The sequence below is a fragment of the Bos indicus x Bos taurus genome, chromosome 1 (genome assembly GCF_003369695.1).
Source record: "Bos indicus x Bos taurus breed Angus x Brahman F1 hybrid chromosome 1, Bos_hybrid_MaternalHap_v2.0, whole genome shotgun sequence".
Lineage (NCBI taxonomy): Eukaryota > Metazoa > Chordata > Mammalia > Artiodactyla > Bovidae > Bos > Bos indicus x Bos taurus.
In genome coordinates, this window is record NC_040076.1 from 148,653,714 (window position 1) to 148,680,411 (window position 26,698).

Sequence of the window (26,698 nt, forward strand, 5' to 3'; positions counted from 1 at the left end):
GCACGAGGCCCCCTGCTGGCCTGCGGGCCGTACGACACAACAAGCTCCTTCAACCGGCAGGTCTCTGCCCTGGCTGTTCAGTACAGAAAGCGCCTTCCTGCCCTGCTCATATTCCTAAATGACGACTGATTCTGCCGATCAAATCTCAACCCCAGCTGTCTCCTCTCAGCAGCCCTCCCTGACCACCCACGTAGTTGTCCCTTAGACACATTAAATGTCTCCTCCAAAGTCTGAGAGTTTGAATTTTGGGCTTCGAAGAACAAACAGTGGGGAGGATATAACTGCCCTTTGAAAATTACAACGTGAATGCCTTTTTGCCATATAGTAATGCAATATTTCTTCTGTCCATTAGTAACTACTATTTGATAACATTTATAATATTATTAGAACTTAATATAAAAGAAGTTCAACCTACTTTTTTTTTTTTTTACATTTCAACACTGGATATTAATCCAAAAGACAGTCTAAATTAGTATGGTTCAAACCTTTATGTCAAAAATTTATAATAAATGTTTGGTATTAGTCCACATACAATTAAGTTCTTGGTGTAAAGTTATTTAGCTTCAAGAAAGAACATTTGGTTTACTTCACTAATAGGAATATCTCTTAGTGCTGGGATGGCCTCTTCTTGGTCTTTCTTGTGCTGCTGGTTTTTGGCATAGTTATCTGTAAGAAGACAAAAGGCTCTGTTTATCCAAGTAATCTCTTCAACAGTCTCTGTGCTTGTGGAGACCCAGCATGTAGTGTACTGGGCTAACGTCTGGATAAGGACAAATACCCTGTGTGATGTAATTAAAAGGCCCCTCAAATCCTCTTTTTAGAAGAAATGTCCCAATTAGAATAAAAACCAGCAAAACACTTTTTGCAACCTCTAACTTGGATAAGAAATTGTTTCATTCAACTGTACAATGATGATTCAAGTCCCATCGCACATTGCTCACAGAAACAGAATTACACCAACACCCCAAAACTATGAAACTATTTGGTACAATCCTTCATATAAACTTTACAATTTCCCCTCTTTGTACAAACTGTCTATCTGCTGTAATTCCAACTAAACATGCAGGGAACACAGTAGGTTACCTGTGACTCTTCTGACCACATAACTGTGTCTGGGGTACACAGTGACCCCGAGGACACCCTCCCCCCGCCACCCAAGTTCTTCCTCCCAGACAGAGTCTGCAGGGACCTCTTCTGTCATTCCTGGATCTGCACAGCCTGTTTAGGATGACAGAAATTTCTCGCAGAGTTTCCAGGGAACACATTACATATTTGTGGCTGTTAACTAGCGCTATTAAACAGTGTTTTCACAAAAGCTTATTTGTGCCCTGTGACCACTTTCTCTGGTGTAACTGTTGATCTATTTCTCCAAGGTCCTTTCTACTGCGACCATGTGTCACTTGCCGTAGCCTGCTTTTGGTCGCTTCTCTTGATAAAAGTGTTAATACCCGCTCCTGCCTCCCCTAGCAGTTTCCTCGGATGTAAATTTACCTGTGATATTATGAATGGAGTCAAGTGGAGAGGTACTCATCATGTTTATTCCAAATAAGAGGACGTAACCGATGACTATGGTAATGAGGAGATACACAGGCAGAGCAACGGCCCAATACCTGCAGAAGAGAATGTTAAAACAGGCAACAGACTTCACGGAAAGCTGCAGTTCTCAAGAGTCCATCACCAAGTTAACACACTTTTAAAGTTTATCTTTTGGCTATGGTGGGTCTTCACTGCTACACTTGGCCTTTCTCTAGTTGTGGAAAGTGGGCTTCTCTTGTTTTCGGGCACGGGAGCTGTTTCTTTTGGCGTTTACCTCCTCTTTTCTATACAACATTCTCATATCATTCATTGCTTCTTGATTTGTTTTCAACTTCAGATATTTTCTCTGAACTTGGTAATATGGACATGAAAATGTTTATATAAATAACGTTTGCAACTGAGCACCGTAATATATTATTATTTTACGTCTTGTACAATTTTTTGTAGTAGTTACCACTTTTAGTCTGTTTGCTTGGTTTTCCATGTGCCTATCAATAATCAATCCTCAAATTCTCTGACAGATTCTAATATGCCTCTTGATACTTTTAGGCATGTCAAATGCTCTCATGTTTTATTGGTGTGTAATTTCTTTCTTTCTTGCCATTTTCTCTTTCTGGAACTTCTAAGACTTGGATTTTTTGCTGTTTTACTTCTCTCATCTTGTCTCTATTTTCTGTTTTGCTATACTCTAATGGCACCCCACTCCAGTACTCTTGCTTGGAAAATCCCATGGACGGAGGAGCCTGTTAGGCTGCAATCCATGGGGTCACTAAGAGTAGGACACGACTGAGCGACTTCCCTTTCACTTTTCTCTTTCCTGCACTGGAGAAGGAAATGGCAGCCCACTCCAGTGTTCTTGCCTGGAGAATCCCAGGGACGGGGGAGCCTGGTGGGCTGCCGTCTATGGGGTCACACAGAGTCGGACACGACTGAAGTGACTTAGCATAGCATAGCATAGCATTCTACTTTCTGGAGATCACTTTCGGTGTTTCTTCTAAATGTTCAATTAAAATGTTAATTTTGGTTATCATAGTTATGATTTCTATGCAGTAATTCTCTGAACATTTTTTATTTATAGCATTCTGTTGCTTCATAGTTATACTCTTTTCTTATCGCTGAGGATTTTGTTAACGTTTTCTTTTGTTCTTTGCATTATCTCCATTTCTTTCAAGTTTCTTTTGCTTTTTCTCTTTTATTTCATTTTAGAGGCTTTATGTCTGGTAAGTTGTGGTTGTCCACTCACATTTACATATGAAGTACGGGGAGAGGACATGTCGGGGGAAACATTAAAGAAATACAGATGAAGTACTAACAAGTTAACTGGAAACACTGTGCGTATGCGGCCTGGAATGGCCAACTGATGACCCTCACTACGGGAGACCTGGTCATTGCCCTGGTGGACCTCTCGTTTTCAGAAGCCTTTGAGCCAGCTTTCTCAGGGAGGACCCTCCGATCTTGCTGGGAGGAGGTGGGAGGTAGGACAGGTGCTTGGGAGGACTCACACTTCAGCAAAGCAGATTGTCACTTATTCCTGTTTTCAGTAAGGTGCCTACACAGACCTAGAGTACCCCAGATTACAGGCTCAATTCAGTCTTTCCAGAGTGTAAAACTCCTTCTGCAGGGGAGGGTTTGTCTCTCAGCTTTAAAGGCTGAGGAGGATTGGAGGGCCAAATGCTCTTTAAACACTGTTTCAGCCTGAACAAGAAATACAATGTAAAGAGGTAGCCACACTTCCAATGTCTGGGCCTCTGTGTGTGGGCACAGAGGCTCTGGCTGCCTCCTGCATGACTGACGTGGGACAGTGGGAATTAAGTCAGGTACCTCTCTACCTGTCTGCAATCCACTTCCCAGATTTTATTGATACATCTCTCCTGTCCCTTTATTTGCTCCTGTGGGTTTATATTTTAACAATTATTTTTTATTATAGGCTTATTTTATGAAGATTTTGGAAGGAAGTGGAGATAGAGATGTACATTCAGCCCACCATCTTTAAGCAGAAACATATCAATAATGATTTTTTTAAAGCTTTACGTTTCTATATGGTTATGTGCAGATCTTAAAAGATTAAATATAAGATTTGAAAAAGTCTTGAGGAAAAATCTGATCCTTCAAAACAACACTGATATACTCTCACTTTATTTAAGAAATATATTAAACTTACTTTTGAGGCCAATAAGTTAAGCCTAAGGAGTTTAGCCAAGATTCAGGAACAAAAGCCCACACAAGATACAGTACTGCAGAAGAGGGGGAAAACAAAAAAGGAAAAAAGGTCAGTAAGGCATGCATCTGATTTATCAAGATTCAAGTAAAAAAAGGTCCTTTGAACGTTCCTTGATTAACTGAGAAATGACTTTTTCCTCCTTATTTGTACCATTTCTGTAACACCTTGCACAATTACTTTCTACGAGTTTTTTTTTTTTTCCTTTAGCCATGGACTTTATTGTTTCAATATCTACAACTATTATTCTATACACAAAGTTTAATTTTTTACAAAATCCTATACTCCACATTGCTAGGTCACTTACTCTCCCTTTTACGGCACATTTCCATCAGGAACTATTTTCCCAAATCACAATCTGCCTGACTGTGTGCCGCTGCTGTTCAGTTGCTAAGTTGTGTCTGGCTCTTTGTGATGCCATGGACTGTAGCCCACCATCTCCTCTGTCCATGAGATTTCCTGGGCAAGACCTACTAGTCATTTTAAAAAACTGTGGTTAGAAAACCATAAACACCATTTGAAATCGTAATGTTCAGTAGTGTTAAATATATTTGCACTGCTGTTAAACATATTTCTGGAATTTTTTCATCGTGTGAATCTGAAACTCTATACCAACTAAACAAGTCTTACTTAAAACAAGTATGTCTTAATTCATGTGAAAGAGGAGTGAAAAAGCTGGCTTAAAACTCAGCATTCAAAAAACTTAAGATCATGGCATCGGTCCCATCACTTCATGGCAAATAGATGAGGAAACAATGGAAACAGTGACAGACTTTATTTTCTTGGGCTCCAAAATCACTGCAGATGGTGACTGCAACCATGAAATTAAAAGATGTTTGCTTCTTGGGATAAAAGCTATGACAAACCTAGACAGCATATTAAAAAGCAGAGACATTACTTTACTGACAAAGGTTTGTGTAGTCAAAGCTATGGTTTTTCCAGTAGTCATGTATGGGTGTGAGAGCTGGACCATAAAGAAAGGTGAGCGCCAAAGAATTGATGCTTTTGACCTGTGGTCTTGGAGAACTCTTTTAGAGTCCCTCGGACTGCAAGGAGATCAAACCAATCCATCCTAAAGGAAATCAGTCCTGAATACTCATTGGAAGGACTGATGCTGAAGCTGAAGCTCCAAAACCTTGGCCACCTGATACGAAGAACTGACTCACTGGAAAAGATCTTGATGCTGGCAAAGATTGAAGGCGGGAGGAGAAGGGGACAACAAAGGATGAGATGGTTGGATGGCATCGCCAACCTGATGGACATGAGACTGAGCAAACTCCGGGAGCTGGTGACGGACAGGGAGGCCTGGCATGCTGCAGTCCATGGGGTCGCAAAGAGTCGGACATGACTGAGCAACTGAACTGATGTTTTAATTTATGCAATTCACACTTAACCCATACTATTTACAAAAATATGTCTTAACTCATACTATTTTAATCAATTTAAGGGCAGAAATTATGCCTTAAGAACTGCTGTAATTCTTATAGCACCTAGCAATTTTCTTTATATGCAGTAGGTATTCTACACTTCATTCCTACAGGGTTAAAACAACGACAGACAATTAGTGGCGTAAAGGTGAATTTATCTACCCTGTTCTGATTCATGACATGCTTTATCTCCTAGAGCACAGTCTTATTGCCACGTCAAGTTTCTGTGGCCTTTACTGCTGTATCTGTTATAACAACAGCCAACCTCTGAGCACTCACTTTGGGCTAAGCACACTTGTAAGCACTTTGTCATTGTTGTTGAATTGCTAAGTCATGTCTGATTCTTTTGAGAGCTCATGGACTGCAGCCAACCAGGTTCTTCTGTCCATGGGATTTCCCTAGGCAAGAATACTGGAGTGGGTTGCCATTTCCTTCTCCAGGGGATCTTTCCAACCCAGGGATTGAACTTGGGTCCCATGCATTGGCAGATTCTTCACCACTGAGCCACCAGGAAAGCCCTCTGAGCACTTTACATGTATTATTTCATTTCCTCAAAACAATCCTAGGAGGTATTATGTTAGTTTTACAGATGAGGAACTGGTATCTTGGACATGTTACGTCATCTGCCCAAGGTAGAGTTAAAGTGTTATCATTAAGTCATGTCTGACTCTTTGCAAGCCCATGGACTGTAGCTCACCAGGCTCTTCTGTCCATGGAATTCTACAGACAAGAACACTGGGGATCTTCCTGACTCAGGGATTGAACCCAGGTCTTCTGCTTTGCAGGCAGATTTTTTACCATCTGGGCCAGCAGGGAAGCCCTGCCCAAGTGCCAGAGACAAATTTCAAACCACCTGTCTCAACTATGATAAAAGATTAACATTTTTTTCAACAGATATGTATTACAGAATTCTGTATGTCAGAAGTGTGAGACAATGGTGAACCCGAAAGAGATGGCCTCTGCCCTCCCCAAGCAGAGGACCAGAGATGAGTAAACTGCTATTTTCAATACACTGTGGTAAGTGCTAATGAGCAAGTAACAGCAGATGATACGGAAGCACATAAGGCGGCCCTCAGCCCACGGTGGTGGTGATGGAAGTGATGTGAATGGTCAGCAAAGATTTCCTGGAGGAAGTCATTAAGCTGGGGCCTGAAGGATGAATGGGGGTTAGGCAGATGAAAATGCTAATGGCTGGGCTTGCAGTTGTGAGGAAGGAAGGAAATATTAATAACGAGAAAACTGTGTTCCTGGCCACGAGCTACAGCGAGAGTGTTAGGAATAAAAGAGAGTGTGGTGGTGGATGGCAGAAGGAAAAGCTGGAAAGGATTGGGCTTGCAACTCAAGATTTCAAGGTTAATGAAATACAAATGGTGGCAAAAACACAAGGCAAATTCATAAACGGAAATAACTTGCTTAGTTTAACTAATTAAATGAATGAGTATTTATTGTACATCTGCTATATGCTAGGTGCTATGAAAAGGTCAAGGCTCCGAAGAAAAATGAAACGTGGTGTCTATCCTCACAAGTCCTGTGGGTGAAAGACATGAGCCAGATGCAGTGGCAGGAACCTCCTGAGCACTGTCTTATGTGACCCCTCTCAGACCCTTCTGAAGTGTGTGCCAAGATTATTCCTTACTCACAGATGAAAAAAACTAAGTCATGGGGAATTTAAGTCACTTGCCCGAGGTCTCAAAGCTAACAGTTACTGAGATGGAACAAGAACTCAGGGCATGTGTTCACCCATGCCCTGTTCCTCCCAGGCAGGAGTCAGAGCACTGGTTAACAGCATGAAGGGGAAGCAATGTATCTGGGGAACCCCAGGCAGCCTGGAGTGGCTGGGGCATACAGTGGGAGGCTCTGAGCAGTGAGAAACCAGCTGGAAATGTGAATGGGTCCCAGATCATGAAGACTGTGGGCAAGGAACGTGAACTTTATGTTTTGGGCAAGGGGAATAATTGAGTATTTCTGGAAGATTCCCTGGAGGTGTAAATGGCAACCCACTCTAGTACTCTTGCTGAGGAAATCCCATGGACCGAGGAGCCTGGCGGGCTACAGTCCATGGGGTTGCAAAGACTCGGACATGACTGAACACGCACCCACCCACCCACACACCAAGAGAAATAACTACCCAGGCTCCAGAGGTTTTCATCTGGGGAGTTCAGGCCTGGATCTCAAGCGTGCTGCTGTGAGAGCTGCGTCTAAGATGTTTCTGTGGAGGAGGAGAGGCCCCAGCAAGCCCAATGGCAGGAGCAGATGAACAAGGTGGGGGAGGAGAAGTGGTGCAAGCAAAGAGGACTCCCAGGCTTTCAGAGTGGCGTCTAGTAATTCCAACCTTGAAGATTCTCCACACTGCACTGTGAGATTTCCCCCCAAATACCGATCAGATGGCATCACTTGCCAGTTTTGAACTTTGATGGCTTTAGAATAAAATCCAAAGTCCTTCCTAGGCTTTGCAAGAACTTAAAAGGACCAGGCTCCTGCCTGCCCCTCCAAGGTCCAGTCCTTACACACTACGCTTCAGCTCCAGATGGCGTCTCATGTCTGCACTTCACACAACCTTCAGAAGCAGGGTAACTCAGCTTGTAGTGAGCGCTATCTGCCTGAAATGTTCTTCCTCTGACTCTTTCAGTGCATTTGGTCCCTTAGCTTGCTTCCTGTCTTGGCTCAAACATCACCTGCAGAAAGGCTTTCCCCAATCGCTTGCTCTTCAGCTGTGTCCCACCCGCACGCCATACCCTCTTACTCCCTTGCCATTTCTCTTTATTTCCTTCAAAGCCATTACCACAGTCTACAACTACGGTTATGGATGGAATATTTGTGCCCCTCCCCCTAAATGATTACATTGAAACCCTAATCCCCAATGTGGTGGATTTGGAGGCAGGGCCTTTGAGAGGCAGTTAGGTATAGATGAGGTCATGAGGGACAGGCACCATCATGGGATTAGTGTCCTCGTGAGACCCGGAAGAGATCAGAGCTGTGCGCTCTTGTCCTCCACCATGTGAGGACACAGCAAGAAAGTGAGTCTGTAAACCACATCAGGGCCTTCACCAAGAACCCAACCATGCTGGCATCCAGATCTTGGACTTCCTGCCTCCAGAGCTGGGAAATAAATGTCTATTGTTTAAGCTACCTTGTCACAGCCTAAACAGATTAAGACAATTAGCTTTTTTTTTAAGTTAATTATTTAATTTATTTGACTCTGTCTGGTCTGGGTCTTACTCCCTGGAAGACCTTACTCCTTGGAAGGAAAGTTATGACCAATCTAGATAGCATATTCAAAAGCAGAGACATTACTTTGCCAACAAAGGTTCGTCTAGTCAAGGCTATGGTTTTTCCTGTGGTCATGTATGGATGTGAGAGTTGGACTGTGAAGAAGGCTGAGCGCCGAAGAACTGATGCTTTTAAACTGTGGTGTTGGAGAAGACTCTTGAGAGTCCCTTGGACTGCAAAGAGATCCAACCAGTCTATTCTAAAGGAGATCAGCCCTGGGATTTCTTTGGAAGGAATGAGGCTAAAGCTGAAACTCCAGTACTTTGGCCACCTCATGCGAAGAGCTGACTCACTGGAAAAGACTCTGATGCTGGGAGGGATTGGGGGCAGGAGGAGAAGGGGACGAGAGAGGATGAGATGGCTGGATGGCATCACTGACTCGATGGACGTGAGTCTGAGTGAACTCCGGGAGTTGGTGATGGACAGGGAGGCCTGGCGTGCTGTGATTCATGGGGTCGCAAAGAGTTGGACACGACTGAGCGACTGATCTGATCTGGTCTGGGTCTTAGTTGAGGCGCACTGGGTTCACTGCTTCGTAGCACATGGGATCTTCGTTCCCTAACCAGGGGATTGTGCCCTGCATTGGAAGGATTATTAACCACTGGACTGCCAGGGAAGTCCCTACAATTAGCTTTTAAATTCAGTAAATATTTCAACATACAGAGAGACTCATATAACCCCTGTGCACCTACCACTGTGTTTTATTAAAACTGCTGGGTACTGGCTTCTCACCTCCCTGATTACTTTCTGCCTCCCTGTCTCAGGTTTAATGACTTCCATCAATTCCTTCAAACCACTGGCATCGTTAGGCTTTTGCATTGGATGTTCTCTGTCTGAGAGGCTCTTTCTCAACATTGCCATGGCAACTCTCATTTTTTGTGTCTGTGCCTAAAACTCATCTGTCAGTGAGGCACCTCCTGACAGCTGTACTTATAACAGCAAGCTGCTTCCATTCCTTACCCTCTTTCTTGCTTAATTTCTCCCCAAGGTACACACTATCATCTGACATTCTATATGTTTTACTTATGTAAATTGTCCATTGACCATCTCCCTCCCAGCAGAATGCAGACTCTGAGAGCAGGAAATCTGGGGCTGTTCTGCTCATCTCTGGTCAGTAACAGTGCCCAGCACATTGTAAGCACAAAAGAAAAATTTGTGGAATTAATTTCTGGTTGTGCAATAAATGCTGGAGAGGGTGCGGAGAAAAAGGAACCCTCTTACACTGTTGGTGGAAATGCAAACTAGTACAGCCACTATGGAGAACAGTGTGGAGAGTCCTTAAAAAACTGGAAATAGAACTGCCATACAACCCAGCAATCCCACTGCTGGGCATTCAAACCAAGGAAACCAGAATTGAAAGAGATACATGTACCCCAATGTTCATCACAGCACTGTTTACAATAGCTAGGAAATGGAAGCAACCTAGATGTCCATCGGCAGACGAACGTATAAGAAAGTTGTGGTACATATACACAATGGAATATTACTCAGCTATTAAAAAGAATGCATTTGAATCAGTTCTAATGAGGTGGATGAAACTGGAGCCTATTATACAGAGTGAATTAAGTCAGAAAGAAAAACACCAATACAGTATACTAACACATATATATGGAATTTAGAAAGATGGTAAAGATGACCCTATATATGAGACAGCAAAAGAGACACAGAAGTAAAGAACAGACTGTTGTACTCTGTGGGAGAAGGCGAGGGTGTGATGATTTCAGAGAATAGCATTGAAACATGTAGATTATCATATGTGAAACAGATTGCCAGTCCAGGTTCGATGCATGAGGCAAGGTGCTCAGGGCTGGTGCACTGGATGACCCTGAGGGATGGGATGGGGAGGGAGAGTCAGGATGGGGAACACATGTACACCCATGGCCAATTCATGTGAATGTATGGCAAAAACCACCACAATATTGTAAAGTAATTAGCCTCCAATTAAAAAAAAAATTTGTGATTGTGGGTCCTGTTGGAGTTAAGTCTTATTAAAGTCATTGCTTTTATTTATCTGTATGGTTTCTAATCCTTCAAATACTCTATAGAACACAGATTTGCAAAAATGATGATATTGATGATAACAATCAGAGTCACAGCTAAGGTTTAATTGGGCTTCCCTGGTGGCTCAGATAGTAAAGAATCTGCCTGCAATGCAGGAGACCCAGGTTCAATGCCTGGGTTAGGAAATTCCCCTGGAGAAGGGAATGGCAACCCACTCCAGTGAAGTACAGGTAGCCCCCACTTTTTGAAAGTCCACTTTATGCCATTTTGCTCTTAGAAAAGACCTACAGTAGTATGTTTTCTTTAACCAAAGGAAATCTGAAGAGGATTTTTGCTTCTACTAAAAAACTTTTCTGCATCTGTTTTGCAGGGAGCTGTGGTAGAAGCAGTGCGCACCCAGAGCAGGTAGAGTGGCTCGTCCGAGCTCCTTTCCCAGGGCTACACTCAGCATCTTAGCGTCAAGCCGCCACAGCTTTGAACTGTGTCTGTGAGCATCTTTACCTGAACTAAGTATCTTTATCAAATTGAGTGCATGAGCTCAAGTTTTGTGCGTTAGCAAATGTGCTCTTCATTTTATACCATTTTGGCTCGCCAAGGTTTCATAAGAATATGTGTGTCTGAAAGTCGCTTAGTTGTACCTGACTCTTTGCCCACCAAGCTCCTCTCTCCATGGAATTCTCCAGGCAAGAATACTGGAGTGGGTAAGCCATTCTCTTCTCCAAGGGCTCTTCTTGACCCTGGGATCAAACCCAGGTCTCCTGCATTGCAGGCAGATTCTTTACCATCCAAGCCACCTCTAGTTTTGCAGGGGAAAGCTGTACTTACTGTTCCTACGCTACATATTCCTTTAAGTGCTCTGCATAAATGATGGCAATTTATCTTTACAACAGACATAGAGGGCCAGAACAGTGACATCAACCCAGTATGCCGGCATTGAAATTTTAGCTCTATCATTTACCAGTGGTGTGACCTTGGGCACATTATTTAAGCCCCATGTGCTCAATATTCTCATCTGCAAATGAAGACACTAATGACAATTTCTATCTCACAGGACTGTCTCATGCTTCCTTAGCTTTTAATAGACATGTTCACCCTTCCACAGATGAAGCATCTGAAGAATTGAAGATGCAAACAGTCCTCCACAAAGCAAATCTGTGGAGGAGTCAGGATTTGGACTCAAGCTATAACTTCTTCATAGACTGCCCTAGGCAACAGCTTGGTTGCCTATACTGATGCAGTTAGTGTTCAGAAGCACGGCCACTCCATCTGCCTGGTGTCCACAAAATTCTAAAAAGTTCTGGGCATCCACTTTTCTCCCTAATTCTCAGATCCTTCTGGGGAGAGACATGAGGCCTGCTGTATGACTCTGGAAATATGGTGTCTCAAAGAACAAGCTTTCTTATCTGTAAAATGGGACCATATGAGGACTGACTGAGATCCAGGATGGACTTCTGGAGCCTGATTCCTGTTCCTCCCAAACTCCCACAGCTGCACTGGGGCCACACCAGATTACTCCTTTCCAAACCTCACCATGCTTCCCTTCAAGGCCTTCCCACTTCTTCCTTCTTACTGTAGGAGATAAAGTCCCTGGGAGAAAAATTAACTCTGACTTTCTTTTTTTGGCTGCACTGCCTCAGTGCCTTATCCTTGTGACGAGGAATCGAACCTGAGCCTTGGCTGTGAGAGCGCAAGAGTCTTAACCACCAGACTGCCAGAATTGCCAAATTCCCTGAATTTCCATTTTGATTTCTTATCTCTTCATTAGGTTCCCAAGGCACGTATCAACTGAGATACTATTAACTGAGATTTAATCCTCTATCTTGTCCACAAAACCAAGACCTTCTTAAGGGCAGGGATCAGGTTTCATTTCCTCTGCAATCCTTCCTGGTGAGGCATTTTTAAAGATCTGTTGAGACTAAATCTTTCAGGCTCATGTCTGGCATACAGAACACGCTGAAGAGACAAGAGGTCTCTTCAGGTTTTCTCAAAAAGAGACAAAGGTTGAAAGAATCACAGTTCATGTGTACACATTCTACTAACAAACGGAATAATTTCCTTGTCCTTGAACATCAGAGACAGGCCCTGGCCATCCATCAGGAGAGTACTTACTGAAGCCAAATTGGGAGCTTAAGAAAAGAACAAAGCCATAAATCGCTCTTTCTGGCAACGGCGACGGTGAATTTTCCACCATTTTCCCCGTGGCTTTAGATATGCTGTGGGGGGAAAACAAAAACAAGTTATCTGTCAGTGATCCACTCATTTTCACTATGGGTCTATTATAATCTCACCGCTTTGCTATGGGCACAGCCTCTGCGTTTCTCCAGTAAACCAAACAGGATACACACCTGCTTGCACACGTGCACACAATCACCCAAACGTTGCCTGCACGAGCAACCAGACCCCCAACCTCACGTGCGCGCGCACACAAGCAACGGGCTAAAGCGCGCACCTCCTGCAGTGGGGGGTGGGGGTGGCACTGAACGCCACCCCAACTCTGCAGGCTTCGCCTCAATAAGAACAGGGAAGAAAGGGCAAGGACGGATGGGGGGGCCCGCGCCCAAGCGCCCTCCCGCCTGGGCCTCGACACCCAGAACTGGGCCCTGCCGTCTCATAGGTCAATTTTCTCATTCGAGTTGCCCCCGGGTTGCGGGGTGGCCCTCGACCTTGGGTCCTCCAAGCGCCGACTCCCCCAGCGGCACGTTCGGCCACCTCAGGGCCGAGGCCTCGGCGCAGGCGCGGACTAGGGGAGCCGCAGGAGGGCGAAAGAGGACAAACAGCGAACCGCCTGGTCGCCACGGAAACCCTGCCCGCGCGCAAGCGCACCGCGACGGGGGTCAGTCAGCAGCTCGAGAGCGCGGGGGCGAGAGGGAAATCGCGGGGCTCGCAGCGGGGGACGGGGAGGGGCGTGCGCGACGGCGCATGTGCGTTGCGGCTCACGTGACGCACGTTCCCCGCCCCACTGCCGCCGCCCGGCCGCTAGCGCCCGCCCGCCCGCCCGGCGGCTGACGTGGAGAGCCTGTGGAGGCGGCGGCTGCGGCTGCCCGCGTCCGAGGCTCGCGGGCTGCGAGCCCCGGTGAGTGCACACCTGGCGCGCGGCGGGGCTGCCGGATGTGTCAGCTTGTCGCGCAGCAGCCGAGATGGCCGGGGCGAGAGGCCCTCCACACCCCCTCCGGGGGTGTGTGGTGAGTGTGGGTGTGTGCGCGTCGCCCCGCGTCGTTGGCTGTGGTGCCTGTAGTGTGTGTATGAGGGGTGGATGGTGCCGGTTCGGGGTGTGTGTATGTGTGTGTGGCCGCTGTCGTCGGCCCCAGTAGGTGTGTCTTTTTTGTCTGATTTCCCTGTTCTGCAAGTGTGGGTCCTTCGGGGCTCCTGTGCGAAGGTGGGAGAAGCCCTTGTGTGTGTGCGCGTCCCCAGGCCGCCCACGCGCCCTCGTCGCCGTCGGTGCGTGGGTGACACCCCCGCTAGCCTTGTGGGGGTCCGACGGCCCGAGCGCGCGTGGACACGCGAGATGTCTGCCCTCGCGGCCCCTTTGTGTCGGTGTCGATTCTTCCCGGCCCGGGCGTGGACGCCCCGGCTGTGTGGGTGCCCCCTCCGCCTTGGTGTCACAGCCCCTCTCTTGGGGTGCTCGCCCCCCCCCCACCCTCCCCGCGCGCGTGGCCGCGCCGCCTGCAGTCGTGACCGACCCCCTTGCAGCAGCGCCCGCGCGGGGGTGCGTCCTCTCGTGTCCCCGCGCGCCTGGGTCCTAGTGAGTGCGTGGTCGCCGGGGTGCGAGTTTTCGTTCGAGAGTGTTGGTGAACGTTGTTGCACGCCCCCCTCCCCCGTGTTTTGCGTTCTTTACAAATGCGCCACCTGTTTTCGAGAGAATGGCTGCCGAGTGCGGGGAGGGGGTCGGGGGAGGGAGACTTGAACGCTGTGCTCGCTGCGCTTCTTCGAAGCATCCTCTTCCCTATTTCCCATCGCTAATGGGAAGAGGCGGGGACAGCCGGGGGGTCCGGCTAGCGGCTCCGTAGTGTTTAGGATGTCCAGTGTGGCCTGTCGAATCAGCCTGTTCTGGGGACGGAATAAGGGACCAGAGGCCAAAAATGGACCTAAGGCGTAGGTGAATGTTGTTTGGTACCCGTGTGGCGTACCATTTTTAGAGGCCTCCTAAGATGTCCAAAGATCTTCGATGGCAGACTCCTTCCACAAAATATATGTATACGCGACAGCTGGGCAAATACGTTCTAGCCAATCCTAGGCGTTCTTGATGGTACTTAACGGTTCACATAAGTGTTTTGTGGCGTTCACATAAATGACCTCTTTTGGTTTCTGCCCAGGGTCCTGGCGATAGAAACAAGGTAGACAGCTTACAGGTTTCAATCCTCCTTTGGGAGCAATTTCCTCATAATTACAGCTCTGGTTAGGTACATTTTGTATTGCAGGAAATTTGCGTTTTATCCTAAGGGATATGGGATTTATTACAAGGCTTCACAGGGAAGGAAACTTCAAACATATTAGAAACCCAGCTGCTCCTCTTGGTTGTCAAAGGTTCGTGCTCTGCGCTCAAGGGCTGCGTTTTTGGTCTCTGTTTCTCCCTGTTCATTTGCTCAGTTTTCTTACTCTTGCCTCATTTTCTGGCATTTTGTTTCTTTTCAATTTCTGGAAGGTTTCAGACGTAGAATACAGAGTGGGATCTAACCAGTTCATGACTGAGATTTACAGATGTAATTATTTTGCCGAATTTACTTCAGATCCTCTTTTTAGTTTAAAGAACTAAAATTGCAAAATATGGAGGTGCTCTCATTCCCGCCTCTCTTTTCCTAGCGGTAGTCACCGTGTTTAGGTTTGTGTATATTTCCTTGCATATTTTATACTTTGATCACGGTGAATCCATTAACAATATATAGTGTTGTTTTTTAGTGTGTATTTTAAACTTTAATGGTATTAAACAATATGTGTCTTTTTGCAACTTGCTTTTTTCGATCAGCATCACATTTTCAGATTTACATGTGAATAAATTGGATAATTGTGTTTGGTTCATTTTAATTGATATAGAATTCCATTGTATGAATATACCATAATTTACTGATCCGTTTACTAATCCGTTTTCCTACCGATGGACTCTGAAGGTTTTTGACTCTAAAAACAGTCCTGCTTTGAACATCCTTGTATTTGTCTGCTTTGTGCACGTTTGGAAATTTCTTGAGAAAATACACCTAATAGTGGGTTTTGCTGCATAGTAGGATGTATGCATCTTCAATGTAACCAAATATCACAGAAGCTCTCAAAGTGCTTACACTAACTCATCACTCTGAGTGGTACTGAGTGAAGACACCCATTTCCTCACACTATTGCTAAACCCTTTATGTTACCTGACTTACATTTTTGCCTCCTCTTTACTGACCAGCTTCCTTATAACTTTAACTTGCAGCTGAATTTGCCTACAGCCGCCTTGGCTTCTGCTCTAGCCCTGTGTAAAGCCTATGGGTTCCTCTCTCAGAGCTGACTCAATCTTTTATCTCATTCGGTTCTCATAAAACTAATTGCAGTGAACATTTATTTTGTACCTAATGTACTTCCTATGGTTGATGTAAGATAAAGATTTCCATGGTATGTTAGATGTACCTCTCTAGTGGCAGGTGAGGTGATTTAATTATTTTTTGCATATGATGAATGGGTTTTAAAAAATCTTTTTTCCTCTTTAATGTACTACTTATACTTAATGCTTTCAAAATATATGTAACATATATACAAGTTGTGAAGCAAGGCAATAAAATGAACGCCTCTCAACCCACCACTCAATCCAAGAATCAAAATGACCGATTTTGAATGTTACCATCCCCAGGGTGACTTCTATTGAATTGTGTGTCATTCCTTGTATTTTAAAAATAATTTTATCAAATATGTGTATATCCCTCAACAGTGTATTGTATGGTTTCTATTGTTTTTGAATTTTACAGTTTGTTGGGCTGGCTTATTTCACTCAGTGTTACGTTTTTGAGAGTCACTGATATTCAGATAGACATCTCATTAATTTTCATGGCTGTGTAATATTCTGTTGGAGAATATAACACAGTGTATGTACTCTTCTGTTGATGAACATTTTGGTTGTTTCTAGGTTTTGCTATTTTGAAGATTCTTATATATTTCTTCTGGTACACAGTTGCAAGAATTTGTCTGCTTTTCACACTGGGATATATGCCTTCCAGGGAAGTAATAAAAATTTTCTGAGGGGTATTTGGGCACAAGTGATATTAATGAATCAATTTGTAGATACTAAATTCCACGTGTATCCTTTCCTAAAATTGGTAATGCCTGAAGCCTGTGATAGAAACTTCCTCTTGGCTCTACTTGCCCACCTCCCCCTTCAGAGTAGCATTTCTGCCTTAAATTAGGAAGGCATACCACTTACTTGCATGGAATCTTATCAGGGTAACGTCCCAATTGAAAAACTCTCCATGGAACAAAAGGATAATTTAAAATACATGCAGCTATAGTGTTAGGAAACACTTCTTTTAATGCAGACACTTTCCATCTCCTCAAGAGCTGCGTTTCCAATAAAGTGTAACTTTTATGTTTAATTATCAGCATTATGTAGGGTTTCCCAGGTGATGGTAGTGGTGAAGAATCTGTCTTCTAATGCTGGGGGTGTAAGAGACGCAGGTTCAAGCCCTGGGCAGGGAATATCCTCTGGGGGAGGGCATGGCAACCTACTCCAGTATTCTTGCCTGGAGAATCCCGTGGACACAGGAGCCTGGTGGGCTACCGTCCATAGGGTCACAAAGAGTGGGACACAACTGAAGTGACTTAGAGTGCACACACACAAACACATCAGCATATATACTAGTTATCTTTTGATGAACTCGATGCTGTAATAATTACAACATTTTAAACCAGTGATATGTCAGTGTTATTTTAAAATGTCACTGTGATACTCTAGCAATTAAACTTAGGACTGAAATTTTTTAGATGTCATTTAAAGTATGAGTGTAATCTTTAATAGCATTTATTGTGGTTCATCAGTAAAAAGAATGTTGAAATACCACTGTGGTAAGCTATTTACTAGAAGTGGAATTGCTGGACTGTGGGGTATGAATATATGGTTCAACTATAAAATGACACCAAATTGTTTTCTGAAGTGGTTGTACCAGCTTATGCTTTGGTGAGCTATTTTGTCAATTTATATACTTTGATTAGCATTGTGTTAAGATTTACAGTTGATCTATATCCTTTGCAACACTTGTTACTTGTCAAACTTCTTAATATTTGCCAAATGGATATGAAATGTGCATTGTGGTTTTAATGTGCATTTATTGATTGTTAATGACTTTGAACATCTTTTCCTTTGTCTGTGAACCATCTATCTCCCTTTTATTCACAAAAAGGAAATTGATCGTTCACACACAGACACACACACAAATACCTGGTCATATCTCTCACCCACTTTTCTGTTGGGTTCTCTTTTAAAACTGTAACAGGTAACAGTAATCGTTTATTAGGAATATACATTGTAAATATCTTATTCCAGTTCGTGGTCTTTTTGCACTTTATGGTGTGTTTTGGTGAACAGAAGTTCTTAATTTCAAGGTAATCTAATCGGAAATTTACAATGCCCTGGGATCATCAAGACATTCTCCTGTGTTTCTCTTTAAAAATTTTTAAATGATGCCTTTCACATTTAAGTTGGTAATCCATCTGGTACTGATTTTTGTATATGGTGTGAGTTAATGATCCACACTCATTTTTCCCTCCATGTGGCTACAGTTGACCACATACCATGTATTGAATTGGCTCTCTGTTCACCAGTGATCTGCTGAACCACCTTTTTTTACATGTTTAGTTTCTATATGCATGGATCTGTTTCTGATTCTCCTTTCTGTACCACTTGTCCACCTGTCTATCTGTTGATAGCACACTGTCATGATTATTAATGCTGTAGTTTTACCTGACATCTTGATGTTTGGGGGGCACTTGAGTCTTAGCTGTTTTTGTAAGAATCTTGTCATATGGCAGAAGAAGCTTTTCAGGAATGAATTGGAATGATTAAAATCAGTTTGGAGAGATTTGAAATCTTTAAGATTTTGAGGTATGTATTTCCATTTATTTAGGTTTCTAATGACTTTGATACAGTTTTGTGAATTTTTCCTTACAGATCTAACAGTTTTTAAATGTTGATTCTGATGTTTCTAGGAGTTTTGTTGCTGTTACAAATGATGCTTTTTAGATTCTGTTTCCTGTTTGTTAATAGAAATTTATGGATTTTTTTACACTGAACTTTAGTCATTCACTTGATAAACACTTATTCTGATATATTTTCTATAATTCTTTTGGGTTTTCTATGTGGATAATTATATCACTTGCAAATAGTGACACTTTTGGTTCTCCTTTCCTTTCCAATTTTCCTTAATTTTTTTTTTCTTGGCTTATTATGCTGGCACACTTCTAGATCTATGTTTGATGGATGTGATTATGGTTATTAGAAGTGATTTATAGTGAGCATACATGTTTGTTCTTGATTTCAAAAAGAATGTTTTCCCCTTAAAAATGTTTGTTATGAGTTTCTGTAGACAGTCTTTACTAAGTTAGGGAAGTCGTCATTTGCCTATTTTGTCACATGCTTCTCTGCGTCTGTTGACAGTATCTTGTGGATTTTCTCCTTTAATACACTAAGTGTAGTGGTTCCAATTTATATATTTAAAAATTCTTAATTCTCTCTTACATTTGTTCTTAAGATAGATGTAAGTTGACTTTGATGGGTTGTCTTTTTGTGAACTGGATGAAGTTTGCTAGTATTTTATTTAGATTTTTGCATCTGTTGATGAATGAAATCACCTGTCATTTTTTTTCTTGACTATCTTGTCTGGTTTTGGTGTTCAGGTTACACTGCTTTATGCCAGGTACAGTGATTCATTTTTTTTCTCTTCTCTGGACAGTTTGGATTGGAGTAATTTGTTTCTTAAAAGCTTGGTGGCATTTACCTGTGAGATCGTTTGGATCTAATTTTTTGTGTGGAAGGATTGTAAATTATAGATAGGTTAGTAGTAATTAGCAATTGAATAGTAATAAGACTTCAGCTTTTCAGCTTTTAGTGAGTTTTGTAAATTTTATTTATTTTTTAAATTAACTTTTTGTTGGAATATAGTTGATTTACAGTGTGATAAATTTTAGAAATTTTTTTCAACAAATTTATTTTCATCAGGTTCAGGGTACTGTCTTAATTCCCATTTTAATCGTTTATTTGTAGTTATCTTCCCTTTCTCATATTGGATGTTATTTGTGACTTTTTTCATTAATTTTGCCAAAAGTTTATCTATCTTATTAATCTTGGCAGAGGATGAATTTTTGGTCTATTAATATTTTGTTCTATTATATTTTTAGTCTTTTTCTCCTTTATGATTTCCTTCCTTTTCCTTCTTTTAGTTTATTTATTTATTTTGAGCATGCAAATATTTATTGATACAATCTTCACCAGAGGCACACTTTATTTTTAATTGATAAAAATAACAACGGTTTTTCTAAACTGTTGATAAAGAAGATTTTCTTTGATTTTATTATTTTCTAACCTAAACTGCATGATTAGCTTACTACTTTTCAGCCATTCCGGTTTTCTACTATGAGCATGTAAAGCTATGGAATTCTTCAAAGTTCATTTTTGCTTTACATAATATGGTTTAATTTATGCCACTTTGATTAAGTTTTAAATTTAAACAAAATTTAAAATTTCTATTTTGATTTCTTTGACTTACATCTTTGAGAGTTTTCTTTAAAATATGTGTTTTAAAATTTCCAAATATTTCTTCATTTTCCTTTTTGTTGTTCATTTCTTAGTTGTGTTGTCAGGGAATGTAGTGTGTATTTTTCTTAAAACATTTGTTTGTCCTTCTTCATGGCTTTGTACATAGGGAATTATAATTCTTCTGTGTGTACTTGTGAAGAATTTATATTTCTCTAGTTATGTATCTGTTAGATCAAACTTAAAAATTGTGTTTCCGGTTGTCTATATTAATTTTCATTTGTTTGACCTAGCATGAGAGAAATGCGTTTCAATCTTCCACTGTTACCTTCTTACAGACTCTGTAGTTCTATCAGTTTTTCTTATATGTATTTTGAGACTATTTTATCTGATACTTGCAAGCTAAGCATTGTTTTCCTAGTGGGTTGATGCTTTTCTCTTATGTTGTGGTTCTTCCTATGCCTAATTTTGTTTTTTTGTCTTTTAGGGTCTGTTTTGTCTGTCCCGCCTTTCTTTTGGTGGTAGTTTACATGGATTAACCTTTTTTCTTCATTTTCCTGTCCTTTTTTTATGTCCTTAGATTTTAGGTGTCTCTTAAGAATGTATTACTAGATTTTTAAAAAATACAGTCAGATAGTTTATGATTTTTAATTGGTATTTTTAGAAGTTAGTTCAAGTCTCTTGGTGGTCAACTCTTTTTTTTTAATCTGAAATTAGTTTTATTTTACCCTTGTTCTTGAGAGAGAATTTTGATAGGTATACAGTTCTTAGGTTGATGCTTTGCTTTCTGTTCATGTGTAAAGATGTTATTCTACTTGCAAAGTCTGCTACCAGTTTTATTTATGGTGATTTGAAGAAAATATTTTTCATCTCGCTGCATTGAATTTTCTGTCTTTGGGATTACACCTTTACATCTGAGTCTAGATAGTGATTACTTTTTTTTATCCTATTTTGGATACATGTGTTTCTTGATTCAAAATACTGTCTTTCATGAAGTCTAGAAGATTCTGAGCCATGTATTATTTAAACATTTTCTCTTTGATTTTATCTACTTTCTCCTTCCCAAGATTTAAGTGGATATATGTATGTATGTATGTGTTTCCAAATCACTTATTTTTCATCTTTTATATTTTTAACTTGTGTCTTTGGCAGAACTTAAAATGCTGGATAATTTAATCAGGCACATGTTCTTTTTTATCAGTTTTCTTGACGGTGCCTAATCATCTCGTCAATCCATCTGTTTTATTTATTTTTAACAATTATACTTTTAATTTTTAAAAGTATCACTCCATTCTTTTTAGCTATACCCAGTCTCCTGTTGCTTGCTCATTTTTTTTTTTTTTTTGAATCTGTAGATCTTCTATAGACTGGCGACCCCCATGTCTGATGTCCTTAGGGAACTAAATTTATTGCTTGTTTTTTCTGTTATCTCCCTCATGGTGGGTTGTCACCTCCTGTGCTTGGAGATTTTCAGTTATGAACTCTTCCTTGATTGCTCTTTCTCTCTGGGAATTCTCAGAGTCTGAGTTGAGATACTTTCCTTCTGATAGGGCTTGTGTCAGCGTTGGCTGGGAGCTGTCCGTGGGACCCCCTTTTAGTCTCTCACTTTGCTCCTGGCCCACGGCTCCATGTCCCATGTTGTTCTTGTCATCTTGACTGTGAGGTTTAGTTTCTAGATAGAGGTTTGTTGCTTTGGGGGGAAAAGTGACTTTAAATGTTCCCTATTTCTGTGAGCTCAGTAATATTAAAAAAATTTAGCATCCACTTTGTTTTGCAGTCATGAAATGCCCCATTGGTTCATCATAACTGATGGGATCAGAAGTCCTTTACACTTGTATTAAATTTTTGTAGTATGTTCATTTTAGTTTGTATCAGGAAAAAGTTCTGTAAGATTTCTTGGTGATAACAAATTTTCTATTAAAACAAGTTTATATCTAAGTTGAAAGTTGAGTTATTCTAAATCAAAATACTAAATAGGTAACAGCACAGTTGGCAGGTGGATTTGGCAAAGCTTTCTACTTTGGGGTGTGTGAATTAAAACTTTGGAAAACAGTGAGATAGAGAATAAAGGTGTGTAGGGCACAGTGTACCGTTTGGACCCATAGTGAACCTACAGAGAGAAATTGTGAATGACCAAACTGTGAACATTGCTGTCAAAATGTTGGGAGCAGGATGCTCAGAGAAGAGGTGTAAAAATAAACTTGGTGGTAGTGAGAAGTTCAGGAAATGCTTCCTGGAATCGAGTAATAAGGACTGGTAGGCATTCTGGTTGCAGATGAGGTTTGTTTAGAAATGACAGGCAGCTGGGTGGGACTGGCTTCTGCATTATGTCGTGGAGTGACTAGAGAAATGCAGGAACAGAACCACAAAACAGAACCACTTCTGTGCTGTAGTAGGGAGTTTGGTCTTTATTCTGAAGATAAAGAGAAGTTAGAGTTAAGTGTAAAATTTTATGATCAGAGTTTTAGGGGATGCCAAGATCGAAGGTAAGTCACCAGTTAGGAGGCTGCTTGTTCAAGTAGTTCAGAGAAGAGATGAAGCCTCAGCCAGGGCAGTGGCCCTGGGCACGAAGAGTTGTACGTGTGCTAATTTGGGTTTCCTAGAGGAGTTGAAATGACAGGACTCTGTGGTCACTTTGGTTATGAATGTTGAAGGAGACTGGGGAGTCTAGATTGACCTCCAGATTTGGGTAACCAGGTGGCATGTAGAGCAGTTTACCGGTAACATACAGAAAGAGGAAAGAACTTGGTTTCATTTGTTCTTGAGGAAAAGGATGTTTGATTTTGAACTCACTGAATCTGAGAGGCTTGTGGGATGTCTTGGTTAAGATCCAGTAGCGGTTGACAGGGAGAGTCTAGAAGTCTATGAGTTATAACACAGCGTGGAGAGATTTGAGAGTCTTAACTGCATTTTTAGTCATGGTTTGCTAAAATAGTGGGTTATGAGACCATTTACAGCAGTACATAGATAAAAAATTTTTAATAGGAATATATGCTAATATGTCTGGAAAACATAAGCTGTCCTTCCAACTTATAATATCACGGGTGCTACCACTTAGGCCAAGTGAGCCCAGTAAAAAAGAAATGCTAAGAAAATAAAGTACATGTGACTTGTGGAAATGGCAAAAATTGTGGTGAAGCTATGCACATAATGAAAGTTCAGAAAGCGCTATTGTAAGCCATGGGTGTGGAGAGAGTAAGCATGAGAAGAAGAGACAGTTGACCTTTGGGTGGCGGGGAATGGAGAAGAAGCGCCCATGGAGACTGAGGAAGAGCAGCCAGAAGAATAGGAGGAGGACCAGGAGAAGATGGTCTTTGGAGTCCAGATGAAGAGTTCTGAGGAGGAGGAAGTGGTCCACAGCGTCAAGTAAGTTGTAAGCTGAAAAGTGCTTTTGGACGTAGCTATTAAGGGAGACCATTTAGTTGGAGGCATCCACATAGTGGATTAAAAAATACTCGTCTAGTATGTTAGTCATAGCTGATGTTCATAGCATTTCCTATACGTCATGTGCTAGTAAACGCACTTGACATATGTTAACTGGTTAATCAAATAGGTAGTATTGCTGTCCTCATTTAATAAATAGGAAACAAACACCTCAAGAGGTTAAGTAACTCATCCCAGATCACACACTCAGGAAATGGGAGAGCCAGGATTCAAGCCCAGGCAGTCTGGTTCCAGAGGCCATGCTGTTAACCACTATGCCGCATTGCCTCTCTGGTTAAAACAGAATAGAAAATAACAATAACACCATTGCCGTAATTATGGTGCGGTGGGTGTAGGGCATGGTATCGGTGAGCTATGCCAGGCTGGGGGTGACCAGCATGGTGTCACAGTGGCTCAGTCTGACACTCATGAGCACATTAATTGCATCCGATGCCGTGATGGTGACAGACAGTTCTTGGCTCTTTCTGTATTTATATACAAAAAACACTTGTTAAGAAAAATGAGTTTAAACGTGTATGTGTTTCCCAGAATAGCATATGTCCCATATCATGTGCCATACCTTGGGTGCTAAAATGACTTTTTATTTTTTTCAATCATTGTTTGCTTTTGGAGTTAAATTCTCTAAATGGGAAATACTGGTCACCCAGAACAAGTCAGAAGGTTCCAGACATTGTAGTTATTCAGTCTACTGGAAAAGATCAGTAACAACTTCACTAAAGCGTTTCCTTGGTGGAAGTGGAAGCCCAACATTAGGAAACTGAAAATGAAGGAGAATGAAGCATTTGAATGGGATGAAAAAAAGCATTCTTGATGAAGGTGAAAAACATCTGTGGTAAGAGACCGAGGAGACCTGAGCCATGATGACTCTTGGCTGGGGTCAGCAAGGAGCTGATCAGAGTTACAGATTTAGAAACTGGTTTAGACCTGGGCAGTGATCCAAGATGTGGCCTTGTGAATGAAGAGCTTAGGTGAGGAGGGCAGCAAGGTGCACTTTAGTTGAGGAGGTGGTCGCACTGCAATGGTTGGGTCCTGAAGGGCTGTCCATGCCCACCTTAGTGTGGCTGGAATGATGACCGGAGGAGAGAGGAGAGCACCGTGAGCTAGTTGCTGGTGTTCTTTAACACGGCAGCAGCCAGGAGGCAGCTCGATCCATGACAAGGAAACGTAACCTAGTGAAATACAGCGTTTGAGAGGAGACCATAGAGTCCGAAGACCTAGGTTTGATTCCCCCCAAGCTTGGTGATCTTGGGCGGATTAGTTTTGCTGTGAATGTTTTCATCTGTACAGTGACGATGGTGATACTTGTACCTGCAGAGAGTTGCTGTGAGTGTTGATGAGGTGGTGCACGCAAAACGCTTGGCACATCGTGTGACAAATGGTACCAACAGTTTGCTATGAAGGTGGTTATTGTTCTTCACTTCTGATATTGTGAGGTGGTTGTACAGCAAGTGGAACATGAAAAGGATTAATTAAAGAAACAGATGTATTTTCCAAGGGCTGATGGTGGTCTTGGTTAGGAAAAAAGAAACTTGGTTTATCCTAACAATAGTGGGATAGTAGTGGTGAAGTGAAAAGATTAAAAAGCACTGTTAATAATGGTGCTGGTGATGCTCAAAGAGGAAAGTCATTCTTTGGAGAAGAGTTAGAAGTAATAAAATACTGAGTTCTTTTCAGTGATAGTTAGGTTTTGTACCAGTTCTCTGACAGCTATACTTTTTATGACTGAACTTGCTTCAGGAAAAAAAAAACTTGAGTCTGCAACTCCAGCCCCCTGCCCCTCTATTGAAATAGTTATTTTAAAAATGTGGTTGTTGGTAACATGAGGGGTTTGCCCACTGTTGCAGTCTAGCAGTGCTTACCTGCGTTGCAGTAGTTTAGAGAATAAGGAGCAGTGAGTGCTGGGAAGGTCTGGATGTGGCTGTAGGAATTAAGAGGTGGGCACGCTCTCCCTGTACCACTTCAGCTCTGCCCCTGTGCCCAGGACAGAAACTCACAGTTCGGTCTGGATAGGCAACCATTCTTTCAGTGGATCAAGATTTAGTTCTAGTCAGGAGGTGGAGAATGTGGCAAGAGTTCGTGTATGATGAAATAGCGTATTTCATAGATGCAGTAAAAGCAAATGGAGTTAAAGGGCAGTGGTGGAAAGATGTTTTTTGTTCACTTATTGAACTCATTGTTTGAGGACTTAGCACATGCTAGGAGCATACAAAGATGAAATAAGCTGCCCTTAATTATCTTCCATCTAAAGGAGACATGTAAACAGTTAAATTCAGAGATGGTGACTCTTTGAACCTAAAGAAAAGAAACAGATTAAACTGATGGTTGAAGAGAGTCATGGCAGAGACTAGCAAATGAGGGTGAGACTCTTCCAGAGCTCAGTGTTCTCATCAGAGTTGCTTCCTGGAGGCATAAGTTCCAAGTATTTATCAAACATACCGCAGAAGCTAGGAAAACTGCTCATATCATCTCAAATGATTTCATTGTTGATTTGAGTTTGTGTTGTGTCCTTAGGGTGGTGTACCATGGCCGATTTTCCCCAGGGAAATTTTGCAGATTATGCCTTGTTAGAAGATTGCCCTTATGTGGATGATTGTATCTTTGCCCCTGAGTTTATGTCCAGTGATTATGTTCGTGTGACTCAGCTTTACTGTGATGGAGTGGTAAGTAGATTTCTTAACTTTTTTTTTTTTTCTTGGCCTTATTGCACCACATGCCAGATCTTAGTTCCCCGACCAGGGATTGAACACATGACCTCTGCATTGGATGTACAGTCTTAACCACTGGACTGTCAGGGAAGTTCCCTTAACTTTTTATTTTTAATATAATGTCTTCTTAAAGTTTTTTTTTAAATTGAGATATAATTGACATGACATTAGTTTCAGATGTACAACATAATGATTCAACATACGTATATATTGTGAGATCAACACAGTAAGTCCAGTTACCGTCCATCTCTACAACATAGTTATACATTGTTTTTCTTCTTGTGAGAACCTTAAAGATTTCGTGTGCTACTTGAAATTTTACAGGGAGGTATATATAGTTTCTGCAGGGGTCGTTTCAGACAAGAGAGCAGGCAGTGCCTCACCAGGG

At 42.0% G+C, this 26,698-nt stretch overlaps 2 protein-coding genes across 14 annotated transcripts in view; one reads left to right on the plus strand and one right to left on the minus strand.

The window, feature by feature from the left end:
- Positions 1–465: 465 nt before the first annotated feature.
- Positions 466–13,258, minus strand: PIGP (phosphatidylinositol glycan anchor biosynthesis class P). Its single transcript, XM_027548896.1, has 5 exons — positions 13,116–13,258; positions 12,562–12,665; positions 3,698–3,770; positions 1,492–1,610; positions 466–666 (listed from the first exon to the last, which is right to left on the minus strand). Exons 2-5 carry the CDS (start codon positions 12,641–12,643, stop codon positions 554–556), a joined length of 387 nt encoding a protein of 128 aa, XP_027404697.1. The 5' UTR covers positions 12,644–12,665; positions 13,116–13,258; the 3' UTR covers positions 466–553.
- Positions 13,259–13,439: 181 nt separating this feature from the next.
- The window catches only part of TTC3 (tetratricopeptide repeat domain 3), a 119,764-nt gene continuing 106,505 nt past the window's right edge, over positions 13,440–26,698 (plus strand). For 4 of the 13 annotated variants that reach the window (XM_027548838.1, XM_027548843.1, XM_027548844.1 and 1 more), the window contains exon 1: positions 20,237–26,265. In XM_027548838.1, coding sequence (XP_027404639.1) covers positions 26,128–26,265 — 138 coding nt within the window. In that variant the 5' untranslated portion in view covers positions 20,237–26,127. Of the gene's footprint in view, positions 13,635–20,235; positions 26,266–26,698 lie in introns of those variants that run through there. The other 9 variants (XM_027548866.1, XM_027548831.1, XM_027548871.1 and 6 more) reach the window with 9 other exon arrangements.

Coding starts and splice junctions, on each gene's coding strand:
- PIGP (XM_027548896.1), bottom strand. CDS start 12,643: ATGGTGGAAAATTCACCGTCGCCGTTGCCAGAAAGAGCGATTTATGGC. Junction 1,611..3,697: donor TTAACTTATTGGCCTCAAAA/GTAAGTTTAATA, acceptor TCTCTTCTGCAG/GTATTGGGCCGTTGCTCTGC. Junction 667..1,491: donor CTCCATTCATAATATCACAG/GTAAATTTACAT, acceptor GTCTTCTTACAG/ATAACTATGCCAAAAACCAG.